The sequence below is a fragment of the Elgaria multicarinata genome, chromosome 6 (genome assembly GCF_023053635.1).
Source record: "Elgaria multicarinata webbii isolate HBS135686 ecotype San Diego chromosome 6, rElgMul1.1.pri, whole genome shotgun sequence".
Taxonomy (NCBI): Eukaryota; Metazoa; Chordata; class Lepidosauria; order Squamata; family Anguidae; genus Elgaria; species Elgaria multicarinata.
The window spans coordinates 58,235,132-58,261,592 of NC_086176.1; the positions used below are offsets into that span (position 1 = coordinate 58,235,132).

At 38.3% G+C, this 26,461-nt stretch overlaps 1 protein-coding gene across 1 annotated transcript in view; it reads right to left on the bottom strand.

Annotated features, from left to right (window-relative positions):
- Positions 1 to 249: 249 nt before the first annotated feature.
- The window catches only part of SLC27A6 (solute carrier family 27 member 6), a 31,759-nt gene continuing 5,547 nt past the window's right edge, over positions 250 to 26,461 (bottom strand). Inside the window, exons 2-10 of the mRNA XM_063129461.1 lie at positions 26,060 to 26,266; positions 23,466 to 23,624; positions 21,731 to 21,855; positions 19,688 to 19,882; positions 10,621 to 10,711; positions 6,573 to 6,771; positions 5,333 to 5,430; positions 2,841 to 2,971; positions 250 to 1,376 (exon numbers count right to left, since the gene is read on the bottom strand). Of these exons, the coding sequence (XP_062985531.1) occupies positions 1,200 to 1,376; positions 2,841 to 2,971; positions 5,333 to 5,430; positions 6,573 to 6,771; positions 10,621 to 10,711; positions 19,688 to 19,882; positions 21,731 to 21,855; positions 23,466 to 23,624; positions 26,060 to 26,266 (1,382 nt within the window). The 3' untranslated portion in view covers positions 250 to 1,199. The remainder of the gene's footprint in view (positions 1,377 to 2,840; positions 2,972 to 5,332; positions 5,431 to 6,572; positions 6,772 to 10,620; positions 10,712 to 19,687; positions 19,883 to 21,730; positions 21,856 to 23,465; positions 23,625 to 26,059; positions 26,267 to 26,461) is intronic.

Genomic DNA, 26,461 nt, shown 5'->3' on the forward strand with positions numbered 1-26,461 from the left:
ATTTGGCTGTCATTATTTAAGAATGATTTAATTCTTGTTTTTATCAAGTGAGAGCCTGGAATCCTTTGAGCCAGATCTACTCACAGTAAGCTGCCCAGGCTGGAGATGTTTAGTCATGAATAGTCTACTTGTGGATAAGGAGACATTTTCCCCCCTCTCAAAATACTAGAATCGGGGTCATCCCATAACCCTATACCTGAATTTCCTGAATAGGAAAAATTATCATGTGTAATCTTTGTTTCAGGCTCAAAATAAAACATCAACAGCACAACCCTAAATATCGCTATTCAAAAGTAAGAACCACTAAATTCAATGGAACTTACTCCCAGGTAAGAGTGTATAGAATTGCAATTTAATTTATTCATTTTGGAGATTAGTGCAGAGAGCTAATATAAGCAGGGCTGAACAAAAGAATATCAAATACCTTCGTGGTTCAGGAGCAATTAAAATCAGAAAGCATGTGAAAATGAAGAGGAGTTAGGAATTTCTGCTTAAGTAAAATAAATAATGTGACAGTTCTGTGTGTCAGAAGAAATTATCTCAAAACAATGTTTTTTTATAATGTTAGCAATCCAAAATTACAGCATTATTTCTCCTCTTTTCAACTATTTTATTAAAAAACACACACCTAACAATCATTTTTAGTTGAGGTGAATATTGCGAACACTTGTCATCTATTGCAAATGGTTACTAGTTTTTTGTCTAAGTAACAGACATTATCAAATATACAAAGTAAAACAACTGCACTGTAGCTTTGTTATTTCCCCCCTCTTAATATCCTTTGTTTGTGTCTATCATAAGATCATACAAAGGAAGTTTAAGTAGGATGACTTTTTTGTGAACTCTAATATATTTAGCTAATGTATTTAAATATATGCAGCTACATTTGATATTCTAAGTCTGCAATTCTATACACCGTTACCTGAGAATAAGTCTTATTGAACTCAACAGGACTTACTTCTGAGTAGATAAGTGTAGGATTGCACTGCAAGAGGTAGAAAACAATTAGTATACACTGATGGTCAAAACAGAGAAAGATAACAGAAAGTAATATCCCCTCCTCCAAATATTAACTGCAAAATTTCAACAGTGTACAAATCTCACCCAAGAAACCACATTGATATAGCTACCAAACCATGTTTAAACTTCTGTTATATTGTGTGCACTAGATAGCACAACTCCTTGCTAATAAATAAACATTAAAGTTTGAGCTGACCAGATAATATCTTCTCATGTAGTTCTTTGGTTAATAAAATGTAAGACTTTTTAGAATTGTCCAAAAAATAAAGTGGATCACTGATTGCAGATGGATTAAATCCTTCCCCGACCAACTGAAATTTTTGTTGCTTGAAAGTTCCTGTAACTTCCATTATTTCCTACAGACAAAAGAAGAATATTTTTTTTTATTTATGGTTGAAAAATTAAGCATGTGGAACGGAGAACAAACTATTATACTTGACTCTTTACTTGAACCCTTTATTTCATTGTGATTCAGCTTCCCCCAAGTGCCCCAGTCAAATATCTTTTCTGGATTTGAATGTTTGGAAGTCTGCCTACCCCTTATTTGTCATAGAGTCAAGCATGGAGTTCTGAAGCTTGCATACAGGATGTTTGTGCTAGAATGTATAAATAACAGCTATCCAAATCTGCTCTAATTGGCTGAGTTTTTAAGTCTACAAAATAAAGTTTGAAAACTACAGAACATAAAGATCATTTTACAGAAATCTTGAGTGATAATCTATTGTATAAAAGGGCATCTTTTTAGCTCCCTAAATAAGTTTCCTTTGAGTTATACAACTGTCACAGAAATCAATGATGGAAAAGGCCAATTAGTGAATCTGGCTTATCTCTCTAAGAGAAGATTTGTTATTAATATCTGTTTGTGCTTTGCCCAACACAAATATATTCCACAGGAGCCAATAGGGACAACTAGATTTATGTATCACTACAGGGATACATGTAGTCCTATACTTTTTGCTGATCCTGTTTTTGTTTACACTCTTATTACTGTAGTGGGGATATATACAGAGGTGTACTTGGTCACATTCAAAAGCAATACTTAAGGGCAAGTATACTTTTACTCAACCTATATAGAGATATTCATCCTATTAGAAGTAGTAATAGGCCAAAGTTTTGCACGATGCAGTTCTAAATATGCATCTTTCAGTCTCACTCCAGAGAGCCCTCTTCAGCACCTAGTATCCCACACACTCACCTGTCAAATTCTTGAATTACTATTGGTATGGGTTAGGCCCCCAAATATCTTGTCTCATGCATTCCCATTAACAAAATCCAATGATGGAACATCTAAGCCCAAAGATTCAAGGGTATCAGCTGAGATGTAAGTATTTATATGGAGACGGTCATGAGTGTGTATTTTTGCCAGCCTTGCACTGACTCCTGAATCAGAACCCAACATTACAAACACAACTTTTCAAAGCAACATGACACCCTAATGTAATTTCTAATATGCTGCCCATTCCAGACACAGCATCCCTACATTCCAGCCTTTGTTATTTGCCACACTGAATTTCATTTGTTATTCCCAGACCATGCTTCTAATCTCTCTAATCCCCTTTTATTATCTTCCATGGAGTACACAACTCTTCCAATTTAGTATAATCTGTAGTTTTCATTAGTGTGCCGTATAATGCCAGCTCATTAATGGAAATAGTAAACAGGACTAAAAGTACCACTGATCTCTAAAATACCCATTAGACAGCTCCCTCTGAGGTCATATCTTATTTTTCAGTATATGTGGTTTAATAGATCTCTGGGCTGATTTTCTGCTAGCAATGAAAAATCTTGAAGATGTGTCTACAATATTTGGTGTATATTACCTGGAGTCTTAAAAATAGTGGACGGGCATAACTGGGCAGATATGTCACCACATATTCATAAAGTTGTTCCAAATCTAAGGACGTATTAGGCTTTAAGATGACAGAGGCCATTCCTGCTTTCCCTTCATAACCTGTGGAAAATTATTATAAGATTAATGCCATATCCATTAAAATGTATAATTTCCAACAATCAACAGAGATATTCAGTAATTCTAACAGGTTAAATGAGTACAGAACATTATGGTTGCTTTTGGACAAACAAAAGAAAACACTGATTCACAGTGTTCCTGCTGCAGCCGGGTGGAGCTTAACAGTGCAGGGACAGTTGATCATGATGTCTGACCTGAATTTTCTGATTTGCTGTAGGGAGACAACCCAGAGCTGTAACCTAAGAACAAACCATGGGTAACAGCTCTGGCTATCTCTTCCCCAAAAACCACAATTCTTGGTTTAAACATCATGATCAACAACCCACAGATTCAGCAGCCCTGGATCATTTAGCTCATTGGGAATGGGCAGGAGCCAACATGCTCACTTGCTTCTGCTCATTCATGAGTCCCCATAGTTTAAGCAACCCAGAGTGGGCCTTGAAAGTAAAAATAATTTAGGGGATGTGGACACCTGTCAACCCACCATTTGTTTGAATTCCTCCCCTTAATCCCTTATCCCAAGTACTGATATGGGCCACTTCAATTCATACCTGCCAAAACGAAGCTCTGCTGCTTCAGTTTCTAAACTGATTACACTATGCAGACCCATGTTTAGTATGTGTACAGTTCTCCTTTTGCCTTAAGGTTCTTTCAGATGCCAAAAAAATCTGGATTTATTAGAGTTAAAGAATGCAGTTTACATTAAAGACATTAAATCTATGTTCCAGAGCTTGAGGAGGCATGGACAGCACATGGAGATGTGAACAAGAAAGCAAAAGGTCATGGAATCCTGTTAGCTATACTGCAGGGAAACAAGCCATTCTTTCTGATGATTGGCTTTTGTTTCTGAATATCTTAAAAGGCTGAATGCTCACACGGGGGTAAGTAAAGTGTGGAGAATTCAGCAATTTATGAAATCAGAATAGCAAATTGAAATTACGGAAAGAAATTGACACTAGTACAACTGAAGTATACTGAAGGCCAAACCAGATGTGAGAAATCCATGACTGGGATTGATCATGGTTTTTGTTTTTCTAAGCAGTAGTGACACAGGACTGTGGTGCTCTGAGACAGCATGTTTAATCTGTTCCTCCCAAGTGTTTTCAGCTCCTTGCCCTCAAAGTTGCTATCGCCTCCAAAGAGGAAAAAAGGAAGGAACAGCATCTTTATGCATATTTTCTTTCCCATGAGGAGCCAATATCTTGAGCAGGTATTGGTATCTATAGGATACTGGGAAATGTACCTCCATAGGACAAATAGCAGATTGAGGAACATTTTAATTGTAAAAATGGCATGGTAGAAAGGGTTAATCTACTCCCCTATAGTGCTGCGGTCCCAAAATGACTCAGGAGTATTTACATCTGTTTTTTGTTTTGTTTTTAAATCTATTTAAAACCTGGTAGATTATAATCGGATATCTCCCTTGTAGCATTAGTTTGGTCTGTAGACTGAGGTCTTTGGGGAAAGGGACTTCTCTGTATGTAACTCTCTAAAGAAAGGGTGGACACTATATGACCCTTGGGCCTCATGCCCCCCCTGGCTGTTTCATGGACCCAATCTCCTTCCAAAGTGCCACTGCTGCTGAATTTCTGCTGACTTTAGGCCATGTGATAGCAGTAGCAGCAAAAAAGCTACATTTCCCCTTTTAAACCTTGTTTTGATGGGTCTTCCTGGAGCTTAATATGCCTTTAAAACAAGGTGCACGCTCATGAATCTTTTTTGCCACCAAAATTCAGCACCAATTTGACAGCATGGCAGCAGTGATTTTGGTAGGGGGAAGGTGCAATTCGTCTTAGCATGATGTGTGAATTAGGTCGCTGCTAAACACAAATGCAATTTCCCCTCCCCTGCAAAACTTCATCTGGAACAGGCTAACACCTCTGGAAATTGCTAAAATTACCTATATTCTTTTTATAGAAGAGGGAAATAAGCTGTACACACAACCAACATAGATTTTGTTTAGACTTGTACTGCAATTTCCAACTAGGAAACTGGCATACATCTAATCTGTTTGGTGCGTTAGGCTTTCCATTTATTGAAGGTTTTCTAAACAAATATTTTACTCTGCTATTGAAAAGAATATAAAATAAAATGGGTTGGAAGTTATATTATTTACATCTTAGTAGCGTGTGAGGTTAATTTGTTTAATTATAAAGAACAACTATGAACCTTAGGGATCTTTTGTGCATGTAAAAAACATTTCAGTTGTGAGTAGACCTTCTTTTATTTGTAAAACATCTGTTCCCACCCGCCCACCCTATCCCAGACTCTTAAGGTTGCAACTCTGTACACTGGGTATAGTCCATTCACTTTATTTACTAAATAAAAGGAATATTTTCTTACCTTGAACAAAAACCCCATACACATTGGCTTCCTGTATGAAACCCAACATACCGATGACATCAGAAACTTCAGTAGTTGCCACATTCTCCCCTTTCCATCTAAAACGAAAAATAATGTGCAGATATGTATGCCTATATAAAAGCTCACAACTCCAGTTTTAAAACTAGAAATACTCATTATAAAAACTCATTACACTAGTTTAATTTTTAATTGGAAAGAGATCGACCTCTCTTCTTCTTTTTTTTTTAAGGACAGATCTCTGCAAAACAAACATTTTGGTTCAATTGGGATTTTCATTGCATCAGACATCATGATAAACTATGATTACTTGAATAAACTTCAGGCTTGTGAACTCTCTACTATAGGTTGACCATATGAAAAGGAGGACAGGGCTCCTGTATCTTTAATAGTTGCATAGAAAAGGGAATTTCAGCAGGTGTCATTTGTATGCATGTAGCACCTGGTGAAATCCCCTCTTCATCACAACAGTTAAAGGTGCAGGAGCTCTATTAGAGTGACCAGATTTAAAAGAGGGCAGGGCACCTGCAGCTTTAACTGTTGTGATGAAGAGGAAATTTCACCAGATTCCCCATATATACAAATGACATCTGCTGAAATTCCCTTTTCTATGCAACTGTTAAAGATACAGGAGCCCTATCCCCCTTTTCATATGGTCACCCTACTCTACTACTACTCTGCCGTGACTGCAAGGACAGGATTGGAAGCTTTTACCATTTTCCAATTAACTGTTATTTCCTCCTCATGGGCATGCCAGAAAATGAGAGAGGAGGGAGGAATGTGTGAGTCTAAGGCACACCATGCTTATTCATGTAATTATATCCAAATGAACATCTTGGGGAATGCAGTTTACAAAGGTATGCTCTGAAGTTAGTTGCTTTTCTATATAAATTAATTTCAAAGCAAGATGCATCCATAATAAATTCAAGTGCTTTCAGTCTGCAAAAATATTTTTGGTTTTTTTACTCCCTTTGCTATTAATTATGAGGATCTATTTTTCTTGTAAAATATTCCCCAAGACAGTAGAAAATCTTTGTAGTCAGTGGCTTGTCAGCAAAAGCATTATAGGAAAGTCTAAGTCTTTGGAACCATATTTAGGTCACAGTGTAAGAGACAGGAAGTGAATGGAAACAACAGTATTCTCTCTCTCTCTCTCTCTTATATACACACATACACACACCGACTACTAGGCAGATTGATTAGTTTCTATTTCTGACTGTACCTGAATGTATCCCCTGTTCTGTCCCAAAAGTAAAGAAAATTTTCTTCATCTTGAACCATCAGATCTCCTGTATTAAAATAAAAATCTTCTTTCTTAAACACACCATAGAGTAACTTCTTTTCTGTGTCTTTCTTATTGCCAGCATAGCCAAAGAATGGATTCTTCGAGTTCACTTTGGATATTAAAAGACCAGGCTCTCCTATGTATAAAATTGTGCAGAGAACATATATACAAGTTAGCTCAGTATAAATCTGAATTACTTTACCATGACGTTTGAAGAATGGATATTAGGGCTACAGTGCTATCCACTTATCTGTTAATAAGCCCTATTGATATCAAAGGGACATACTTCTGAGTAGACATGAATAGGACTACATGGTAAAATGCAGTATGGGCCTATTCAGACATCATGCTAACCCACCATGGATTGCTCAAAAATGATGGGCAGAGTACCCACGCCTGGTACCCACCTGCTGCAGGAGGGTTGGCTGGTAACCCACATAGTTCCCATGCTGTCTGGTGGGAATTCTGTGGGCTTTCCTTGTTTTTTGGGTTTTTTTTAAAAAAAATAAATTGGTGGCCATCATAGACTCCCAGGAAGAATGACTGCCACTTCTGGTGGCAGTCATTCTTCTGCCACTTCTGCCACTTCTATGCTCTTGCTGCCACGGACTTTCTCTATGATCAGCAGCCTTTTAAAGAAAAACGGAGCTACTGCCAGGCACTAATTCAGTACGTTGAAGATGGCGGGATGCATGGTTAAACTGTGTGGAAATATGGGATATAACTACAGAAGGGGGTGGCTACAGGAAACATGGGGCACAGTGTGGTTCCTGTTCATGTGACAGCCCACTTGTCATGGTTTCATTACCCCTCTCCTCTCTGTAGTTCCCCTTCCCATCCACTCCTCTGTGCATGTGTGAATAGGGCCTATGTCTCTTGAAGCATGGTTCCAAAGCACTAGGAACAAAGGGGAGGAGAGAATATCAATGAGAGTTTCTGTTGCATTGCCTCTTTTACAAGGAAGTGAATCCAAAGTGATCACAAAATGCAGTTCAAAAAGCATGACAAATCACTCCTTAAGATCTTCTCGAGGGTGGGGGGTGGGATAAAGAAGACTTAGTTCTGCCCTAAGTTATTACAGCTATATGATGGCATAGCCATAAGCAGACTGTAGGCAGCATGGATTCTCCAGAACTCTCACATCCAGATATACCAGAACCTGGTAAAATGATACAACCCTAATACTTTCTTTCCAATACCTTGGAAAACTATTGGAAAAGTGGATATTGTGGTGTGTTTCTTAAATGAACAAACATACTTTGAAAACCAAATCAAATTGTTCTGGCTGCTTTGATTGAAGGGAAGTTATTAAAATGTGTTTAGAACCTAAATGTGTTTAGAACCTAAAGCCTGCCTCTCATTCAGAGCAAACACAATTATTTTTTAAAAATACCCTAGTTGTACAATTGCAAGGTATTGGGAAGTTGACAAGAGTAAGATAAGAACAATACAAGTGAAACCTGCAGCAAAATGTTGCATTGTGTTTTTCTTCCTAAAAGGAGTACTCCTGTTAAAGCTTCCAGAGAGCCATTGCCTTCAAGTAGGGCATTCCACTCTTGTGCACATGCACGCACACTCTCCGGTATCATTTTTAAATGTCACTCAACATCCCATGGCTACTGAGTATGCTCGGTCCCTGCTGGACAGTTTCAGGTGGGTGTTTCCCCCTTAGGTTTTCTCTCTTGAAGGCTTTTTAAACTTCTGCAAACCACAGGTTCTCTGAAGCATGCTGATAGCTCCCTGTCAGTGCCCCAATTTTGGTTATGATCCTGTTGGCACTGACTATCTGGGTTTGCTATTAGAAGGAGTAATAAATGTACTGTGGTAAGGTTTAAATTTAGGAAAGTATTTTTAAAAAACAAACAAACAAACCCAAAAACACCTTCTACATCAAATAGCACATCTTTGAATGGGAAAAATGTGGATATTCTATGTTCCACAAAAAGGGCCAAAGGTTTCTGATTAATTTGGTGAAGTATGCCTAGGGAATGAGAACACATAAACCACCAAGATTTTAGACTGAACATAATCCTAACTAGGGATGTAAGAGAAATCTGGAATGGATTCAAATGAGTTCAGATTCTGCAGCGTACTTGCTTTTTCCAAGTTGCGCAGATATTGCGGACTTGCAGACCTTTTAAAAAAAAACTTTTTGGGAGTGTGATCAGAGCACATTTGTACTCATGCTAATGTGAACACTGACTAATGCACATTACTGCTAAGTGGAACAAGTTTTTTTGTACATTGCAAAAAATAATCCAGTTCCATCAATGTGCAGACGATGGAACGAAAGTCCACAAAATTCAGACGGAACAAGTTTAGCAAAATCTATACATTCCTAATCCTAACCCCCTGTCCACAGTGTTGATGGTTTGAGAAAGTTACTGTGGTGCATTGTCAGCTCTTCTTTTATAAGGAACCACAAGAGATCTCAGATAAAAAAGAAACTAAGTAGTTTCATAGTATGGCCACCAGATGACAGTAGCAGCTAGACATTATTAAACAATCCTGCCCACAGTGACACATTTAAAAATTCTGGCTGCAAATGAAAATTAGCAGTATCATTATAAACTGGATATATAAAGACCTTTAATCAGGTCAACAGTAAGGAAGTTATATACTAATATCAACGACAGCAGGGGAATTATATGACAGCTCAGGTAAGGCATGTAAAATTTGAATTATATAAAAACTTAACAAGCAACATAAGGTTGAGTGTTTTTCCTTGTTTTGCCTGCAAGGTGACATAAAAAAAGGGAGGCATAAAATGGTGCAATTGAAAGGATGGATGCTGGTGTTCCTCCTGATGAAGCTGGATGGGCTGTTAGAATATGGATTTGTGCTAGACTAAATGACAACTAAACAGGAGATAGCAGACTTGCACCCAGACATTTAATTAAAATTAAAATTGTAACTTCACACAAATTGTTTCCAATGTACTGCGGTGGTTGCAATGAAATTAACAGTGCATTTTCATATGTCTGTATTCAGAAGCAAGTCTCATTGAGTTCAATGGGACTTACTTCCAGATAAGTGTGCACAGAATTGGAATCTGAATTACAGTTTGTTAGACCTCCATGTTCTGGTAGATTACATTCAATCATTAGTGTGATAGGCAGAGAAATCCTATGGTCCCAGGATATAGCGGATTTCCATTCTCAAGGCCTTAGACACTGCTACAACCACAGAAGTCGAAATCCCCCTCCTTTCATGGCCACCATGGACAGCACCACAGCAACTGTTCCTCTGAGATCACAACAGTGCCCTCGGAGGAACTCGGAGGGCAGGGCAAAAAGGGGTGTTGGGAAGGGAGAGGAATAGATTCACATGAATCTACAACCTCTCGATTCCCATTCCCACTGAAGTCAGTTAGTTTTTTCTACAACCATTAGGTCTAGAAACTTCCCTCTTTAAAAAATTAAAGCAAAAGATTCTCAGCATTCTGAGGGGCACAGTTTGATGCTGAGTTCACAGTACAACCATGGCCAAAGTGAATTCTCTCATACCAGTAAGGAACAGCATTACTTCCCTGCTTCCTAAAAAGAGATAGCTGGTAGTACAGTTTGTGGTCTTAAATGGCAATTAGGAAAATAGAGTAGGTATTTTAAACTATGGGTCCTTTGCACACTTATTGGGGGCTTCTGCAGTTCCCTAATACTACCATTGCTGTGACCGCATCCCAAACTAACTGAAAACATATCCCCAAATGTTTTCATTTAAATTAGATATCAAGAATACTTGAAAACTCTGCAGGGACTCTCTCAGCATGGAAAATGGCAAAATGGATGGGGGAATGATTTAAATAGGCACGGGCATACCTATGGACGTCAGCAGGATGTCGCCATAGCCACTGACTTCACTTGGCCTATAAAGGGCCCCTTGGGAGGCAATTTAACCCTCCCCCCCCACACCAAATCTGTTCCCCACCCTTTTACAGTATGTATTGCCATCAAAATGCATAATAAAATTCTGATAGGATTCTTACCTTTCTTAACTCTTTCACACCATCCATTTTTATTTCTGATTGGCTCATCATTTTGAAAATCATACTTAATCAAGTCAAAAGGGAAAAAGAGCTTAAAAGAGAAAAAGAAATGGGCTCAGTAATGTTTAAACAGTGACATCTGGTGGCAGCACTCAATAACGTACATTAAATAAGTGACATATGTTTAATTCTTTTACTCATCTAAAAGTAGCCTTTTAAATGCATATAGAAGATACAACAAATAATTTTTAATGGTAATGTTCATGTGGAAAAATTTTAAGACTTAGACTTCAACTAGCTATAAAATGTCCTATACTACTTTCATACAACACTTTCTAAAATTCCAACATGGGTACCAAATTATAACAAAGATGTTCATATTTCTGATCCTAAATTATAAAGTTTAAAAATGATAAAGCTGCACAAAAATAAAGGACCAGCAGACATGGCAAAAGTCAGGAAACAGATCAGCAGTTTATGAGTTAATTGTAGGGTCTGATACTCACATTATATTTGCACGTGTCCTTAAACACCAAAGTGGCTCATGATAGAGTCTTAAGAGACTTGACCAAACTGGTCCACTTTGGATGCATTGGAGTACAATTCCCTTCATTCCCTAGCTAATTCCCCTGGCTAATGATGGTTTTATTTTTAATCCAATCTATTCAATATGACAGTTTGTGTATCTTATAAAACAGCATAGTAGGTGTTACTTTCATCTCTAAAGTTGCAACCTTAAACACACATATTAGGGAGTAAGCCCCACTGAACACAATGGGACTTATGTCTGAGTAAACATATGTAGGTTTGCAATGTAAATCCATTAGAATATGTTTAATATAGTTAACAAGTGGGACCTGTAACAGAATTTTGCAGTACAACCTTCCTCAATCCTAATCATAGTGTTCCTGTTCAGGATTCCAGCCAGTCATTCCCTCTAAGCAGGGCATTCCACTCCTCTCCTGGTTTTCCATGTTGATTTTCCTAACACTCATATTCCATCATTACTGAGCATGTTCAATCCTCATTCGGCTGTTTTTTGGTATATGGCCCTCTTTGGGTTAAAAAAATTCTGGGGGTAGGGGAAATTCTGCAAGACATGCTGAGCACAACATACCAGCACAACAGGTTTTAAAAATAATGATGAAGATGAAGATGAAGATAAAGAAGAAGAAGAAGAAGAAAGGATTGATTCCTCCCTAGGCATATTTCCTCTTAACTAGAGTCAGCATTGAAAAGCAGAATAGGTGTCTATTGGCAGGGACATCACACCATCACCATCACCATCATCATCATCATCATCATCATCATCATATCTCTTACCCGCCTCTCCACTTGGATAGAGGCAAGGAACAACAGTGAATATAAAACACACTAAAAACTGATTAAAAACATAGCATACATAGCAAACAGCAGCAGCTTGAGTGCTGAACAAATGTAGTTCTACTTGAGTTGATGTACTACCTGGGGAAAGACATCTGGATCTTCTCACATTAGATGTTCTTCTCTGCTAACAAGGCATTGAACATCCAATTTTAATATAGTTGTGGAAGCTTTTAAATAGTGACCATGTGAATAATAACAGAGAAGCATGTAGCCGGGTACAAACCCTAGCATGACACTGGTGCTACAGTATATAAATGTTTAAAAGTAGCAGTAATAGTACTTTGTTAATTACAGTGAACCAATGGAAAAGTAGTTTATTTGTTGAGTGGTGTTAATTTACGTATAGCATAGTGCTGGATAGCTTAGGACTGGTTTAGGACTTAATCTTTCTTCTTTAGTAAAGAAAGTAGTTTCTCTTAAAGAATTCAGGTTCTCTTATAAGAACAAACTGAATAGAATAACTTTTATGTCTCTATCTAGCAAAACTAATTCATATTTGTCCACCTTTTTCGTTTATACTGTCTCAATTTCTAAAAAATGAAAAAGCAGGAACTAGTCCTTGCATTAGAAGAGTTGACAATATTGTATTGTTTTCCCTGACTGAAATATAAGTTATTAAAAACTCAAGAAACCAATTTCCCAAATGGTATAAAGATGATGCAGCACCCACTGCAATCTATTAAGTGTTCCCTGGCTGCAATTAATCTTCTCAAATGAACAAATGACAGCTAACACTTTAATTCAAAGAAAGTCTCTGCTGAAATAAACTAACATTCTCAGTTTGGAGTTGACCAACTAATTAATAGAATAAGAAAGGACATTTTTTTCTTGTATATCTGCTTTAATTTAAGAGGAAAGTAGAATGTAGTATGATTTAAGTATACCATCAGCTATTCTGTTTTAAGGGTGGGACACTACAATATATAAAAAACAAATATGACTCCAAACTCCCAAAAGCAACAAAAAAGTGCTGCCCAAGCCAGAAAAAGAGGAAAATGTTTGATATATATATGGAATAGTTTACCATTACATCTGAATGCATTCAGCATTTTCATAATGAACAGCAACTACTGTTGTTTAATTTAATCATCATGGAGATGTCCAGGGAAAAGCACCATCCCTTTAGAAAACAGTTCCATTCCAACCAACAGATGGGTTCCTCATGCAAACTGGTTAACACATGTCATATGACTAACAAGAAAAATAACAATAATATATTTATTTTATGAGAATGGAAAAGAGTAGCTGCGTCTCTTTTCGAAATACAAAGAATTTGAATTGTATTAACATATGAGAAGCTCTTATTTTAATATAAGCCATACAACTGACATGATTAAATACACAGCAAAAATACAGATATTTTGGAAGTGATCCTGCATTTATTGGACTCAATGAGTGTGCTGTTCCCTGTTACAGTGATAGGAGTAGCCTGCAACAATATGAACTTTAAAAAAAAGCAAAGTAAAGATTAAGAGAAATCACATAGTACTTAATGAGAGAAACACAGGTACCACATTACAGATATTAGATACTCTGAATCTTTAATTTGTATAATGTGTGGATTGAAGGCTGTCTGTAGCTCATCCCCTGAGACATACAAACCTCAGGTGCAGGATGACAGGTTTATTATGGGTTATTTGGGTGGTAACAGCACACTCGCTTTTAAGAATGGATCATATGGGAGAGAGATTCAGCTGTCATGTGGGCTTTCACCTGCAAAGACCACACGTGGGATGTCTTTTTACAAAGCTTTAGAAGCAGAGCAGAGCTACCCTGTATCTCATCCACTGCTTCTCACAAGAGGCAATGCCGAGCTTCCCTCTTCTGTTACAACTACTGCAAGACCAGTGATAGGAAGGGATGTTTGCTTAGCTCTCTGAGGAAAAATGCCACCACACTCCTTTTTTCTGTTCATTACATTGAGCTGATAAAGTTTTGTTTTAAGAAGTGTTTGTTCAGATTTACAATCTGCTTGTTTTGGTTTCTTGCTGCCTCCTTCCTTGGCCAAAAGCCTGGACTGGTGAGCAACTCCGTGGAAGAGAAACGGGTTAAAGAAGATGCCACACCAGTAATTCTATTGTCATCGATTGATTTCCTAATAATTAAGGGAGAGAAGCAACTTTTGCTTTTTAAGCTTTGAAATCCTCACTTTAAAAATATATTTAATGCAATATATTTCCATAAATGTAGGAACAAGTACAAATTTACTAGACACACACCTGACCAGGAAAACACAGACCTTCTCAAATGTAATTTTGTCTTACAAAAGAACAGTTTTTGTTAAGCTGGTAGACTATGATTCTCCATAATTACTTGTCCCTTTTAGAGTTCCACAGCTTGTCACTTACTACACAACACCCATTAACTGGGACCAGATCCAAAATGAAAGCTAGAAGAGTAATTATGCTCAAAGGGCTTCTAGTACTTCAGGAACTCAAGACTGCCAGAATGCTAAGCATGTTACTGATTCAATCAATAGCTTCTTTTCCATTCCCTTATGAGACACAAAGCAATAAAGAACCTTCTGTTGGACACATCTTTTGAGTGTGCCGTCTAATTTTTCAAACTTCACAAAAATGAGCCACTTTGTAAGCCTCTGAAACTTTAAAGTTTGTGCTCTCTCCCAACAGAAGTTACTGCAATACAGACCACTGAAAGGTATAAAACTGATGCATATGTTTCGTACTGAGTCCTTCCATTCATGGATGGCTCTTTGATCTAGCAAAGGCTTCTGTGAATGGAAGGTTGGGGAGAGACTAATTTTGCTTATTCTTCCTTTCCTCTGCATCTCCCTGTGCCTCTCAGAAACCTTCTCTGATGGCTGGGGCACCCTGAGAAACCAGATGGATACGGTGTGGAGGGCTGCCAGAGAAAGGGTGAATGCACGTATATTGCCTTCCTCCACTTTCCATTCACAGAAACTTTCCACTGGATCACTGCTCTTTGTGGATGAAAAGTAATAGTACTTTGTTACTTTGAATAGTAGTAAGCCTATGTACTAAGTCCTAGATCAGTGCCTAAACTCAGTAATGGGCTGGATGAGGGCCAATAAACTTAAGCTGAATCCTGGCAAGACAGAAACCCTGTGGGTGAGTGGTTCCGGAGTCCAGGAGATAGGCTCATTGCCTGTTCTGGATGGGGTTGCACTCCCTCTAAAAGATCAGGTTTCTAGTTTGGGAGTACTCCTAGATCCGTCATTGTCACTGGAGGCCCAAGTGGCTGCGCCGGCTCAGAGTGCCTTTTACCAGCTTCGCCTCGCTCGCCAGCTACAGCCTCTTCTGGACAGGGATAGTTTAGCCACAGTGGTACGGGCATTAGTAACCTCAAGACTGGATTACTGCACTGCGCTCTATGTGGGGCTGCCCTTAAGACTGCTCCGGAAGCTGGAGCTAGTACAGAATGCAGCAGCTCAGCTGTTGTGAGTAACTGCCTTTTTTCAGCATGTAACTCCTTTACTGAGGAAATTGCACTGGCTGCCTAATGGCTACTGGGCTAGGTTTAAGGTTTTGATACTAGTGTACAAAGCTCTAAACAACTTGAGGCCAGGATACCTCAGAGAACGCCTTCTCCTTTACCATCCTGCCCGATCACTGAGGTTGTCAGAGGGCATGCTCCTGGTGGTTCCACGTGGACCTTTGGCCCAATTGCACTCCACTAGGAGAATAGCCTTTAGTGTAGTGGCCCCTTCTCTGTGGAACTCTCTACCCCTGGAGGTCAGGCAGACGCCAACACTAGGCTGCTTCCGGCACCTCCTGAAAACAATTGTTTCAAGAAGTCTTCCTTAACTGACTGCCCACTGTTTCTCTGGTTCCTTTGTTTTTAGATTGAACAATTGTAATTTGCTTTTTAAATCTTTCTTTTATTGTTTATATCTATGTTCACTGCTCTGGAATCTGTGTTAGATAATTGAGTGGTATATAAACAATAATAATAATAATAACAATAATAACAATAATAATAACAATAATAATAATAATAATAATAATAATAATAATAATAATAGGGGGGAAATGGTTTGGAGAGTGGTGTTGCACCATGTATTGCTTGTGGGTCCTTGGTCGACAGCTGGTTGGCCACTGTGTGAAATGACTGCTGGACTAGATGGGCCTTTGGTCTGATCCAGCATGGTTCTTATGGTATCTGCTCTTCAAGCAGATTCAGATGAGGAGGAAGCATGGAGGGGGTGGAGTGAGGCTTAGCTAGAATCCTATCCACACTAAGGGTTCATTTTATTATTCTATTTTATTTTACTCCCAACCCCTTTTTAAAAATGTCTTATCCACTTTTCCACATCTCAAGAGACCTTATAATAGCACAGCCTCCCCCAACTTGGTGCACTCCAGACGAGTTGGATGCTGAGAGTTGTAATCCAACACATCTGGAAGGCACCAGGATGGAGAAGGCTGAAATAGCAATTAAAGGAAGTACTCGTATGAAAGAGGTAGGGCCAGTTAAAACACTCCCATGCCTTTGGAGAATCTAAGTTGGCTGTCCCACCCTCCATTCCATTCTCTCTCTCCTTCTATCTTATCCAGAATAGAAGATAGGATTTTTACTAATTTGATAGACAATAATGTCACACTGCCAAAGTTATATTGTGGGGTATTTGATGATGCTCCTTTACTGAACTGTATTGTTAGTTTGACATGCCCCCTTGGGAGCAAAACAGATGTTTTATAGGTTCGTTTTCTGTTTTGGTTGTTGACTTTTCATTCAGGAGCCAGAAGAAGAACTACATATGGTGCTTATGGAATTATTAGAACTAAGAATATATAAGATCCAGTATTGGAACACAGATTACATACATCAAGACACACCACATGGGACTGCATCACTCTTGCTCCCATGTCAGCAGACTCATGAACGTACCAGTAAGGACTTGGTTGTACTTTGTTCAAATGCATCATGTTGAAAAAAACAAAAACAAAAGTCATGATCAACAACAAAGTAAGAAGGACTTGTCACAAATGCTGGTATTCCTGGAATCCTTACAGATGCAGAAATATTAGTAACAAGTTCCAAAAATACAGGTTAGCTCCTACTATGTAATAGGGAAGGCACAGTCACTTTTGTTGGAGAACAACGAACATTCCAAGTATTGGCCCGCCGCTCTGACCAGGTCACTCCACTTCTGAAATCTCTTCATTGGCTTCCAATTCACTCCAGAATCCAATATAAACTTCTCCTGCTGACCTTCAAAGCTCTTCACGGTCTAGCTCCTGCCTATCTCTCCTCTCTCATCTCACACTATCGCCCCGCTCGCGCTCTCCGCTCCTCTGATGTCATGCTTCTCGCCTGCCCAAGGACCTCCACTTCCCTTACTCGGCTCCGTCCTTTTTCTTCTGCTGCCCCTTACGCCTGGAACGCTCTTCCAGAACACTTGAGAACTACAAACTCAATCACTGCTTTTAAAACTCAGCTAAAAACTTTTCTTTTCCCTATAGCCTTCAAATATTGAGTTTGTTCTGACTCTATACTGTTAGCTTCACCCTACCCGGTGCCTGTTTACACTTCCCTGTGCCTGTTTGCATTCTCCTTCCCTCTTTATTGTTTACTACAACTTATTAGATTGTAAGCCTATGCGGCAGGGTCTTGCTATTTACTGTGTTATCTGTACAGCACCATGTACATTGATGGTGCTATATAAATAAATAAATAAATAAATAAATAAATAAATAAATAATAATAATAATGCTGGTCAAATACAACTCATCATTAACCAGAGCCAGATGACATAACACACAACTAACTGTCTCTGGGAACTGAGTTCCAGTCCAACCACCTACACAGGATAGGTAAGTATGTTAACAAAACTGCATTATCTAGCTCATTAGATAAACCCCCAACTTAAGAAAGAGTATCAGCTAAGTACACACCCAATGGGTGAATGTTAAGCTGGGGCATGTAGAATAATACAACATTTAGATTCATTACAATTAGTGATGAATAACAACGGGTAATTTTAGACTCTGAACTTAATGATCTTACAGGGTCACTCTTGTTTAGATTGTAATGTGTATTACTTCATTCATTTCAAAATATAAGCCAGCCAGCCCTGCTGCTTTTGAGGCCCTTTCTGCTCATTCTGCTGCATGGACCTGGATGTCTGTCCTGAAAGTTGCCATCTTTTCACTCCCAGAGTTAATGTGCCTTTCAAAAGTGTGTGACATACAGAAATATCATTGTGAACCCAGAGACTCTCACTTACAAAATGCTTTCTCTCATCATACGGTATTTTGTATTTGTGTTTTTAGATTGTTGGTTGTTTTATTATGTTCTTTATGGTTTTAATTTTTGTGAACCGCCCAGAGAGCTTCGGCTATTGTGCATGTATAAAAATGTAATAAATAAATAAATAAATAAAAATAAAAACCAGTATAATATGTTGGATGCACCTGTGTGACAATTTTATGTGTGGAAATGTTGGTACTACAGTAGGACTTAAACCCTTTCCTAGAAAGTCCCAAGCTTAAGGGATCTCTTTCTAGGCCTCCAGGCTACAGGATTATGGGATTTAGTTGGCTTTTGTGACTGGGAAATGGCTGGTATGCAGGCAGCTGCTTTCAGTATTACTGTGGTTTGGCTGCTGGCTCTGTTTGGCTTGCTAGGTGATCTGAACCCTTATCTCAGGGAAGCCTATAGCTTGTGGCTATAAATGTCAGTCGCTGCCCTCCTAATGGCTGTACCATCAGGGTTTGTGTTGATGGAAGTGCCTTCAATTCTTCATGGAATAGCTTTTGATTTAGCTGTTGTAGTGCTTTTGGTCTGGCTGCATAGTATATAGTTATGGTTTATGGGATCTCCATCCAGGCCCTGGCATCAGCCCTGGTATAGCAGCTGCCAACACAGTAGGACCATAGTATCACCCTGTTAGTCATTATAGTAATTTTGTAAGATATATTTGAAAGAATTTCACAATGAGCTGTTACATATTATGCTTGTTTACAGGCTGCTATGCTAGTACACCGACAGCTCTCTGTTCTCAGTATTCGAGTTTCCAAACAAAGGAATCTTTCTATAGACTATTCTGCATGTATCCCATTCCCCATGAGTAGGAGTCATGCTACTGGAAGGTTTCATCCTTCTGCAACTGAACAATGAGCCCCTGGGAGGCATTTGAGTTAGAAGTGTGAAAAGCAGACACATTTAAGAGCAAGATGCCAGATTTCTCCAGATACGAAGAAGATATACCATTAAGTTAGATTAAGTTGTTTTAGATCGTGTGTGTGTGTGTGTGTGTGTGTGTGTGTGTGTGCCTCTTTGAGACCAAGAGCTGAATTCCATTTCAGAGAAGCTCTTCAGGGGCTGCATTTCAGTGGTGAGCAAAAGGGTTGGAGCCAGAAATACTGCATATTTTAGCATGAATCTTACTGTCAGTAACTAAGCCTTAGGAAAGGCATTTCCATCTTTTAGAATTGAGGAAAAAGAAGCACAAAAGTCAGGAAACCACCAAATTATCAGTGGTCAGGGGAAGGGGGTAACTGTCTGGGGAACCCTGGTGTCCCAGGCAAGCTGGATTCTGCACCCCTGGTTTAGATTTTACATGATGTCCTTGCATTTTATTATTTTACCTCTATTTTATGAACTAACCACAGAGCTCAGGCTATTGAGCAGTATAGTAATGTAGTAAATAAATAAAACAGTCATTACTTTCAGTTAATATGTACATGTAAATAGTCACCTTATAAAAGAAATTAGTTCGGCCCACAGATCCAACTTTGGCTGTGTGGTTCATGAAACAAATGTTTCCTTCAGTTGCACCGTAGAATTCACACATCTTGATGTCACCAAATCGGTGTATAAATTCCTTCCATACATCTGTTCTTACTCCATTCCCAACTGCAAGGCGAACTTTGTGATTTCTTTCCCCCTCTCTCTGCAAGACATTTTGATACAAACAAACAGATACTTAAAATGAACCCATCATTTCTGAATCTATAGCAGAGATTTGAAACTTGCTTTTTAAAATGGTTTTTCGTCCCAAGTCCCCTACACAAAGAAAACAAAAATCCCCATCCTGCAATAAAATCTGCCATGCAGTCACAATCAAATTCAAGAACCTTTGTTTCTACCTCTAAGGCTGGGGATAGATAAAGCTTTTTGGCTGTGTGGAATGGTAGGTACATTGCCCATGATATATAAACTTATTCCAATTTTACTTTGATTAAGCAGGTTTCACAGGACTTTTCTAGTTTTCAAAATCCTGCCAAATCTCTTAGATAAGAAGTGATAGCAAGACAAAATAAAGCTCTGTATACACCAAGGGCAATGATACCTCTATCATACCACTTTCAGTTCTTCAAAACTATCATCTGTCTCCAGTTTAAGTGTTTATCTACTTCAGAACCCATTATTTAACATTTGTCTGGTATTGATTTATAGAGTTTGTACTGCATTTGCTTCAAAAATGTTTTGTGCACAGAACTTCCAGATTAAATCAATTTAAACATAAGAGTTCACTGTATTTTTACAATATAGTTTAGCAGCCAAGAACTAGCATTAGTACCATGTGCTCCTTTCCTCTCCTCTCCTCCCTTTCTTGATCCACCAATCCTGGTTAGCTTAAAGCATAGCTCCCCAGTAAGTCTGAAGTGAAGAACTATGGTTTAGAGTGAAATCCTATACACACCTACCATTTTTTGTTTTGTTGCTCATGCATCTCAAATTATGTAGTTTTTCATTTTGCTTATTTACCTCCAGGGAATCAACTAAAATAGAATTGATTTAAGCACCTACTTCCAAAGGGATTGAATGCCTTGTTTTTCATCTTTGCTCAGCTCAAATTAACATGGCATTTGCAACACTGCTTCTACCACTTGCTGAGGTCACTGAGTTCTGCCTTATTCAAATGTAAATCTTGGTAACACCAGGCTAAACCCAAAAACAAAGACACTTTTATTGTGACTGTTTGTTCAGTAAAGAACAAAGAGAAAAAAACACCCAGCTCAGACTGAATAGTTTATTCATAGGCCTACAGAAATTGAAACCCTCTAGTAGCCAACTTAACATATAGTTTGTTTCCATGGAAACTTTGTTTCCATTTATCCATTGCATTAACAGAAGAAAGCTTTGTTGATTGTAAATATCCCAAAACAGGAGCCAGATTAATTCAAAGTTGCTGTAACACTACTTGCAGCCTTCAGAATGCTGCTATTTGCAGCATTCAGTTTCTGTCACAAGTCTGGCACAAAGTGACCCCAACCAATTCAAACAAATCTCAGGGCAGGAAATACTTTGAAGCCAGGACCAAAGCCAAGAAGCAACAGTTGAGATCAGAGAAGGTAAACAGACATCCATAATCAAGGGTAGAGATGCAGACATCAGGATGTCTTCTTGAAATACCATGAAGACACTTGGGCCCAAAGTTTACACATGCATAGACTGAAATACATGTTACATTCAAAATCACACTAAGCTAAGGCTTATGGAGAGCAAAACAATTCAGGCAGTTTTCTAATCTTCTTCCTACAAAACACATTTGGTTTCAGGGGAAAGTTCAGCTTTACCGCATACACTAAAAAAAAAAGTTTATCTTTCCCCTTTAACTTATGCCCCATGTGAGCAGAAAAGGCATTGTACAGTCTGATATATTGTTGTATCTCACAAATTATGTTCCTTGTACCCACACTTTCTCTTTTTAATAAATGAATATATTTTAATGAAATGGCAGAAAGTAGGAACAATCTTTGTTCAGGAAAACAACAATCTTTAGCATTGGACTTACCACAGGCTGTTTACACAGGTAACGGCACAGTTCTCCAATGTACTGAATAACTGTAACATTATACTTCTTGCAATCATTCCAAAACTGACTAGCTGAAAATTTCTTCCTTAAAACACATGTTGCACCTTGAAAAAAAACCAAAAAACTTTCAGGATTTATGTTCATTACTCTGCATATGGGCAGATGGACGATTCCAGTGGGCCCATGAGACAGTGCTGCCAAAGGGCCCTTTAGCCCCACAACCAAAATGTCTCCACTGCCAAAGCACCCCCCTGCCTACTTTAGCCCCTTGCTCACCCACCACCAAAGCCCCCCTGCCTTCCACCCCCAAAACTGCCAACCCATGCCCCCCGCCCAGTTGGCTCAGATTGCTGCTACTCAAACTTACGTTTTGTTTTTCAATCTATGTGCTCCTGGCATTTGGGTGTAGGTTACACTGCTTATCAACTTGCAACTACCATGCCCTTTTGTGTACAAGGACCCTCTCCATCCTGCTCTCTACATACATACCAAAAAGTTACAAGCTGAAATCAAAGTGAAATCTCACCCAGTTTATGCAGAGGAAAAAAACAAGATCCCATTTTTTTTTTGAATAATTTGTGTCCTTGGTTAACAGGAAGTGATACTGCAGAATGAACGTTATTTACAAAAGATTACTTCATATACTCTGGTTTTTTCCTTTCTTTCAATGCTACACCATGGGAAGTAAAAATGTTTATCACATTATAATCTGGAGTTAGTTAGGGCCGTCTGAACAGCCTTCTGAAAAACAAAGGGAAAAGGCTATCCTCAAATGCCTGCATCATTAGCCCTAATTGGTGCTGAATCTATTATGTGGGGCAAGTGATACTGGGCATGTCTACACCAGTCGATATCCTAGGGAACATCCCTGTGCATCCACATGATGCACAGGGGATCCCGGGAGCAGGAAGGGATGACCCCTCCATTTCCCCAGGATATCGGCAGGCCCTTTTAGCCCGATTCTTCCCGTGGTCTCGGGATTGTCCCAAGACCGCAGGAAGTGTGGGCACCCGTCGCAGCTTTGTCCCGCCTCCTCGCAAATAAATGCAAGGAGGCGGGAACTGGGCACAGAGTTCTTCAGGCGCTCTGTGCCCATTGGGGGTGAGGGGTGAGCAGGTGGTTTTTTCCTCTCTCTTACCTATGGAGGAAGTTTTTTTAAAAAAATGGTGGGACGTTGCGCAGCTGTCTGGACACCCAGGGAGGATCATGGAAACCGGTAAGACTGCGATCCTCCCCCTACACCCTTGTGGTGTAGACATGCCCACCCTATAGCACCCTTCCCCAACCTAGTGCTCTCCAGTTGTTTTAGACTTCAACTCCTATCAGCCTCAAGTAGGACAGTCAATGGTATGGAATGCTGGAAGTTGTAGTCCAAAACATCTGGAGGGAACTAGGCTGAGGAAGATGGCACTACAGATTTCTTACAACTGCAACTGCACATCAAGTATAAATTTGTCAGAATTAAAGAAATTACCTAGTTTGTTTAATTTGGGACCTCAGGAAAAGGACAGAACTGAAATGTAACTTAAAACAGCTGTAAGTCATATCTATCTCATTACTATGTTTATTTTTTATGGTTGTTTGTTTTTCATTTTGCTCATTCTAAGCATTTCAACACAGAATTTGGCCATTAGGAAAACTTGTTTGGCTCCTTTTTAATGCAATTCCACAATACACATTTTAGGTAGGCATTATTAAAGGTTGCTTGTCTTACCCAGTTCAATACATCCACTGATGCCAAGGAGAGAAGCTGCACTGTGGTAAAGAGGGAGAGTTATATAAATGATATCATCAGGAGTGGCACCAAATGCCCACAATCCAGCAGCTCCTTTTAGAACTTGCATATGACTGATAACTGCAGCCTTTGGTAAACCTGAAACAGTAAACACACATGCTTTCAAAGTAGGTCAAAATTGTTTAAATATCCAATATCGATAACTAGCTTTTCACATTTTAGGGTGAGAATTTAACCAATATGCTTGTTCTCAATCTGGATTTCACCAAGAACCACCACCACCATCCATCAGTGTAAGCAGTCTTGCACTTTTTAGAAAAGTTTCCTTTTTATTATTAATAGGATAACAAATGAATGGATAGCGCATGTAGAACAAGCAGAAGCAGGCATTCTGCCTGAAAAACGAGGCAAGAGAAAGATAGCTGAGTCAGCATTTGATTCACTGGGGAATATATGTAGGGAGTCAGGCACATATTGTGACAGAGGGTCAGACTTGAATTCTAAGACAAGTGCAAAATCTTTTCTATTCTAAGACACGTGCAAAATCTTTTTCTTAAATAAGGACATGATCCATTCTAATGGCCAGGAAATCTCATGATAGCAATCTGTTACTTAAAACTGAATACTCATCTCTCTCTCTCTCTCTCTTTCTCTCTTTGTTAGGGTTGCTACCTGAGCAATTTTAAACTATATTGAGTTTCCATTAATAGATAGGCTTTTAAGATGTTCAGTCTCAGGAAATTTAAAATCTGTGTTAATTTTAATTAACTATCATGGACAAACAGAGGTTAAAGTCACATCCCTAGTTTTACTTTCATCTATTTCTGAGCTTTGCTGATGTTCCAGCTTCCAAATATATATAAGTATTCAAAATATTCCCTTTGGATGTGTGTGTGTGCCTACATTCCATTAATTTATGCACTTAATTTAAGATTTATGTACTAGTCCCATGATGTAAGTAACACCTAAAAACAATTGGAATTGTGCACTAAATTGTGTGTTAAAATTGATCAGGAAATATTAGAAGGAGCTAAGAGCAGTTCTAAAAGCAAGCACCACAGCAAAGGAGAAAAAAGGCATCTATAATGAGGACACTGTTGATATACCCTATTTCTTCGATTCTAAGACACACTTTTTTCCCATATAAACATCTCTAAAAATGGGGTGCATCTTAGAATCGCGGGTGTGTCTTAGGGTTTTTTTTCCCCCTGTTGGTGGTACTGAAATTAGTGTGCGTCTTACAATCGATGGCATCTTACAATTGAAGAAATATGGTATCACAGACACATCAATCTGCTTTTAAATAAAATATAAGGCAAAGCCTCACAAATAGGGTCTCTTCAAAATATATTTAAAGCAAAAATATTTATTTAATTATTATGTTTCTATACTGCCCAATAAACGAAGTTCTCTGGGCAGTTCGCAACTATTACAACCATAAAATACAAGATGATAAAATGCAATATAAAAGTTTAAAACTACAGAATAATAATAATAATAATAATAATAATAATAATAATAATACCAAATACAACATAGCATCAGTGCAAAGATTTAAAATAGAGTACCAGATTTAAAAGAGAAACTGAAAACTAAAATGCCTGGGAAAATAGAAATCATAAGTTAATTTTACATGTTATTTAAAATTTAAGAAATAATAGATTACTAATGCTGGAAGGCTGGATTATTTTTTAAAGATTGTGAATGAGCTACAAAAGGACTCCAAGCTGAATGAGAAATGCCTAACTATGTTACGATGCTTTACATTTCCTCTGATAAGAAGTATTTCAAAACAAACAAATATCTTAGCTTCTTACCATCTGTACAGTGGTAATAAACCTAGCCATCTGTTTCATAACTAGAAGACTAATTAGGAACTTAATCCTATTTTCTTTCTCCACAATGACCTGTAGGCTAAGCTAGCTTGGACAAGAAGCATTTCATAACAGATATATAACATGTTAGGAGAATGTAAACTCATGAAGCCTACTTCTAATCTAGAGATATGTTACATGATCAGAAAATATACGGCTGTTGTGCTTTAAATAAAATGAGTCATTTTCTGTAGTGCTTTATGTAAAATATTTGTATCTAGTAAGGGTAATACCCTAGCCATCTGGAGAAACTGAAAAGGCTGCTACTATCTAGGTTATGGGTTCAGAAAGCTCTAGTTGGCAACTGCCCACAAAAAGAAGTTATACCTTTCTTGCAACTCAAATACTTTTCCAGGCAATGCTCTCAGACATCAGTGTACATTTGTAGTGTATTATTACACTAGGTAAATCATGAAAAATAGAAAAACACAATGACCTGGTTTACACATAATGGCTAACTATGGGTTAAAGTGCTGGAGTGAGCAAGCACACTGCTTCTCAAGTACTCATTGGTTCTGCTTTATGTCTGCTTCATGAAACAAACATGCAATGCCTGCTCCTGGGTCATTGTCATGACATGTGAACCTGGTACTCTAACAAACAATCCATAGTTTATTAACCATTGGTTGTTTGATCGTGTGAACTGGGCCAATCCCTTCTGCACATTTTAAATCTACATTACTTTATAGAGTATTGTACCTGTTGTTCCTGAGGTGAAAATGTAGAGGTGAGGGTCCTTTAGATTATTAGCAACACGAAGATTAACTGGTACAGGATCATCTGGGGCAAGCTCCAGCTTGTCTAAAATAGTATGAACATATGGCAATCTGGATTCTTTTGTCATCACCCAAATTCTAATATCTTCTTGGAGGCTAGGAAGAATTTCCTCTAAGGTCCCAATCATATCTTTAAAATAACAATATTACATTTTAAACACAATGCTATTTTCAAGTGATACATTTTTGCAATTAAATCAATGTTGTGGCACCTTAAATGGTAATCAATTTATTATGCCATAAGGCTTTTGTGGAAACTGTCCACTTCATCAGTTGCATAAAGCATTAACCTCAAATTGGCAAATTTATATACATGTCTTTAAGG